This window comes from Montipora capricornis, chromosome 9 (genome assembly GCF_036669925.1).
Source record: "Montipora capricornis isolate CH-2021 chromosome 9, ASM3666992v2, whole genome shotgun sequence".
Taxonomy (NCBI): Eukaryota; Metazoa; Cnidaria; class Anthozoa; order Scleractinia; family Acroporidae; genus Montipora; species Montipora capricornis.
Window position 1 is genome coordinate 41,375,426 of NC_090891.1, and position 5,000 is coordinate 41,380,425.

The 5,000-nt window shown below is 40.2% G+C and overlaps 1 protein-coding gene across 5 annotated transcripts in view; it reads left to right on the plus strand.

Moving 5' to 3' along the window:
- Positions 1 to 4,642, plus strand: part of LOC138016763 (neuroepithelial cell-transforming gene 1 protein-like) — a 39,346-nt gene extending 34,704 nt beyond the window's left edge. For all 5 annotated transcript variants that reach the window (XM_068863947.1, XM_068863946.1, XM_068863948.1 and 2 more), the window contains 2 exons: positions 337 to 433; positions 2,601 to 4,642. In XM_068863947.1, coding sequence (XP_068720048.1) covers positions 337 to 433; positions 2,601 to 2,749 — 246 coding nt within the window. In that variant the 3' untranslated portion in view covers positions 2,750 to 4,642. The remainder of the gene's footprint in view (positions 1 to 336; positions 434 to 2,600) is intronic.
- The last annotated feature ends 358 nt before the right edge of the window (positions 4,643 to 5,000 follow it).

Below are 5,000 nucleotides of genomic sequence, written 5' to 3' on the forward strand. Positions count from 1 at the left end.
TATTTTCATAGAGTTATGTCGTAGAGTTAGAGTTAAGTTTCCAAAATCCTGAATTCAGGATTTTGGACTGCCAAAATCCTGAATTCAAGATTTTGGTATTCAAGATTTTGGACTTCCAAAATCTTGAATTCAGGATTTTGGAAGTCGTTAACTCTAACTCTAAGTCATAACTCTACTGAAATAAGTCTATTGATAGTTAACCTCTGTTTTGTGGCGTTCTCGTTGAGATGATTTTAATAACGCAAAATTCTATTTTTATGACTTTCTGGTGGCCAATGTCGTTCTTCCACGTTATAATTTGTTTTCAAATGAATGTATCTCGTATTTCTTCCCCAGCCTATTCCCATTGATTGTCTCTTAGTCGAAGATCTCCCAGATGGTGACGTCAGAGTGGGTGGTTCGTTCAAACATGCCATTTCAAGACTTGGTACAGGTGAGTGATGCATAGCTGTTAGTCCCTTTAAGATAATAAAAAAACTGAGGGTCTATTCAGACAATTGTTATGTAGTCCAAATTTAATTTAATTTAATTTTTTTTTTCGAAATAAAGTCCATCACCCAAGAGGAATATTTACCAAAATTGGCCTAGTCCGCACCAATATCAGAAAAAAAACGATAGCAAGAGTGCATTAGATAAGAGTGTTGTTAAGACATGGGTGCGCTCCCCAGCACAATCACAAATGAGCCTATTTTTAGAATTTCCCGTTCCCGCGAAAAACAGTTGTCATGTCCCTGAAAAAACAGGACAGAAGCAGTCACGCGTGACATGGCTGCCTCTGATTGGTTAAAATTGGCGGCCCTGTGTTTGTTTCGCGCACAAAGTGTATCTAAAAATAAATCCATTATATTCTAATCACACTGAAACGATTATAAAATATTTTGTAACTAATCTAAATAATCACAAAACACAGAATAGGAGCGGGCATCTCGTTTATTGATGCAGCGAGCGTAAAGCGTTACAAAAAACAGCATTACAATTTCACAGACTCAGAGAAAATTACAACAGTAAATAAAGTAAAAAACTAGGGTTTAAAGAGATGCCTCGAATGGCTCTTGCATAACTTAACAACCCTTAAATAGTGTACCAGCCCCTTGAGACACCTACAAGCACGCTAAAAGTACTTCAGCTATATTATGTAACCTAACATACATACTCTCGTGAAACTCACAAAACGTTACAAAATATATTTTGTGACTGTTACTGGGACAAGACCGCCAAGTGATAGATCAATACTCTTATCTAAGTCACTCTTGACAATAGACCAAATCGGTTAACTCATTGTTGTTCCCAATTCAAACCCTTTGGGAATAAAACGTTTTGTTCCAGGTATTTCCATATCATTTAAATGTGAACGCTACGTTATAATGCATACAATACACACAACTTGGTATTAAAAATAGACACTTTTGTGACGCTGATGGGGACAAACCTACCTCTTACTCTTGAGTCATGGACTCATGCCGAAATTCAAAGGCACTGATTAAAATTTGACCATGACCAGCGATTCTTGAGGCATTTTCTCTTTAGCGATTCAACTTTTTCTAGTCTCCTGTCGTCCTCCATTCTTCACACCAGAGTTTAAACCATAAAAGTCGTCATGCTCTCTGGTAGATCAATTTGGTCGACTTAAAGGGAAAGTGTCTCGAGAAGCGCATGCGCTAGCGTCTTGTGAAAACTGGAAAAGTGTTAGGTTAACTTTTCAAGTTGAATCGACAAATTCAAAATGGTGTCCACTGGGGAGGGCCATGGTGGCCAAAGGAGAAACTCCGGCGAATATACGTGACTCACGCGTGAATCCATGATGGCGGCTAGAATTTTCCGTGGGCTCGAGATCAAACAAACTCGAGCATGCGCAGCTCATGACAGTGCGCCTTTAACAAATCGAAAGTGGTTCAGCGTTGTCTGTACTCTTATCGAAAACGATATTCGTCGTCACAGTGGTCAAAATGTTGTGGACTCACGAGGCGCATATCGTTGTCGATAAGAGTACAGACAACGCTGAACCACTTTCGATTTGTTTTTTACCGCAATATTCAACGCCAAAGAAAATGTTTATTTCAGAGCGTGACCAAAATTATGACACAAAGAAAGAGCAAGCGTCGTCTATAACTTTCTCGCAATGTGATTGGTTTATTTCCCAAAATGAGCGTTCCTGATTGGCTATTACATTGCGTGACAAATTGACGCGAGCAGCGTTGTCTAGACTCTTATCGACAACAGCAAATTAGACAATCAGATTGCGCGATTACAAGCAATTGTGGTAAAAGGTATTTTTGCTCCCTTTGCCTTGTATCCATCCGAAATTATAAGGATGTTGGCGGAATGCAAAAGAAAAGGACTTTTGACTGCCTCAAGAGAGGCTAACTAAGGGAATGACCGATATGCGATCAGACTAGATTTTTGATTTTTTCGGGTTTTCATTTGTACGCATTTTGATTGGCTCAACAATTTCGCGCCATATTTTTCCACACGCGCTTTCATCGGCTGTATGTGTTTGCTTTTGCGTTGTGATTTGCCAATTTTATTGTTTGCTTCTTCTGTGATTGGCCGAAGTTATCCGTTCTATGAATTTAAGTGGACTGTTTGTTTCCCTTTTTCAGCAAGACACGTGTTCAGAGTCTCCAGCATAGAACCGGACGGTGGTCATTCACACACACTTCAAGCCCCCAGCGAAGAGGATAAAAAACAGTGGCTTAACGCCCTACGTAGCGTCATACCGTGCACGGAAAATTTCAAGGCATACATTTGATACCACGTACCATCTAATATTTGACGGAATTTCAGCTTGGCGATTTACTATATGCCACAGTGTACTTTCCCGCCCACTTTGTCCTTGAAGCATCATCCCGACCGCCCGGCAACTCTCCTGAGCCCACGGTATTTTGAAACATACATTGCTCAGCAACGTAGCCTTTGCATGTCAGTTTTGGCGTTTGACCTTGGTGAAAAGAAAAACTTTTCAAACATAATTCAAGGCGCCAGATTCATTCCTCGTGCAAATTAGTCCTCAATGGTAGTCATTGTTCCAGAGAAAGTAAACGATCATCACTCATATAAACTTAATATTCACTTGAATTCTGTGTAACTTCTTCCACTAAGATTTTATAGAAGACAATGAAGATAATATGTAGGCCCGCACTGGGGAAAAAAAGGACGTATTTCAAATTGGAACCAAATGGTTTCGCTTTAAAAGATGCCACAATTTGTATGAAATTGTATATTATAAATGTAAATAACTTGTATAATTTAATGCTATATGTAGGACAAATAGTTTGTTTTCATAGTAGTGCTCAGATGGAAGAAAAAGTATTCTCACGGAATGAATGATAAACTCCAGAAAAAGGAGGTGTTCCATTTGACGTCAGGCTGGCCTCATTGGAGAGATATTTTTTATGCAAATTCTTTCAGTAAACCAATATGGCTGCCAGAACAATCTCCACAAAAGAAAGTGAATTCACATGGACCGTGTTCACGATTGGCTTTGAAAACCAGAACTTTTGTTCTGATTGGCTCGATCGCTGCAGTATGATGTATCGGTTATAATCGAGACCCTTCGGCTGTCTTCCGGTATATGAAAACTGAATACGGAATCTTTGGTTAACCAGTTTTCGACATTTATTCCGTTATAGAATGCACGGAATAGCAGTCTGCTTATTCTGCTCTTAACAGCAAAATGCGCGAAGTATTCTCGGACCATTGGTTCGCATGGTTGCGAAGTCGTATCCAGGCCGCTCCGAGCATTGGTTCTCGGTTCCCTTTTACGAACACTTACGTTTTCTAAAATCGCGTTCTGTCAGAAAACCTAACACCAATCATTCCGTTAATCCTGTACCGAAATGGACCTTTTAAAATCACATGGCAGCCATGTTGAGTCCCGAGGGATTGAAAAAATTTTTTTTGGCCCCACCGAAACTCGTTCCCAAACATTTCAACTCGAGGCTCGTGTTACGAAATCTATTATCTATGGCCAATATGGCTGCCGCGCGAATAAAGCCCCTAGAATGCACCTTTAAAAAGGGAAAGAAATTATTTTATATTAAAAAGAAAGATTACACAAGGAAATCTTTAACCTCTCCATGAAGGACTTCGTGGAGCAAAATCAGTGTTACTCTTCTGTCCTGTTTGGGGTCTTAGTTCAACCTCGTTCCCAGGGTCTCTCTCTTCCAGAAAAGAGAGCCTGGGGAAGAGGTTGGGCTCAGTTGATTGGTCAAAGCAGGTTATTGCGAGCTCCGTCCCGGGGCCCGTTTCTCAACAGTCCCGAAACTTTGCGGGCCATTTTCGGGTGCCACAATTCCCTTTGTAACTCAAGGACGGAGAGGACTTGAGTTGTCAAACTTCACAGTCATTTTTCTTTTTGTTACCTTGAAAACATGTTAAAGATCGGCTCTCCAAAACAAGGGGTTGGCAGTTCCACAAATGCTATTTCGGGACCTCTGCGAAACGGGCCCCTTGTCATTCATCCTATTGGTTTTTATCGGACTTGGCTCAGCTTTAGCGCCCAAACAAAATTGGTTCTCTGAGAGGAATTTGCTTTGTGAATAAAGCCTTCAGTAAAATTATTTTATTTGTAAGGACAGATTGGATTACATTTGCAAGTAAAGTCATCTGAGAATTATAGATACGAAGTTTTAAGAAACCAAACACTTGTGTCTTTACTGAGTTATAAAGTCTATCGACTATAAGACCTTCGTAGGTAAATTAGTATAAACTCTTTGCATCGATTCGTTTTACTGCGTTTTGCATTTTTACTGCCGTTGCAAAGATCAGATTTGGCCAAGATTTTCTGGGGAAAATTCTAAAATTTCGTTTGTCAAAACAGACTGAAAACCTTTCTTTCGCGTAACCTGCGATCAAGCGTTTTTTCTTTAGGGAGGGTGCGCCCTCTCTAAGGAATAGAACGCCTGATCGCAGGTTTTTGCGGGCGCAATAGACCATATTCGTATTCTCGGTATTGGAATGGAACTAGCTTGCAATGGAGGCTAATGCGGTGGGATTCTTTT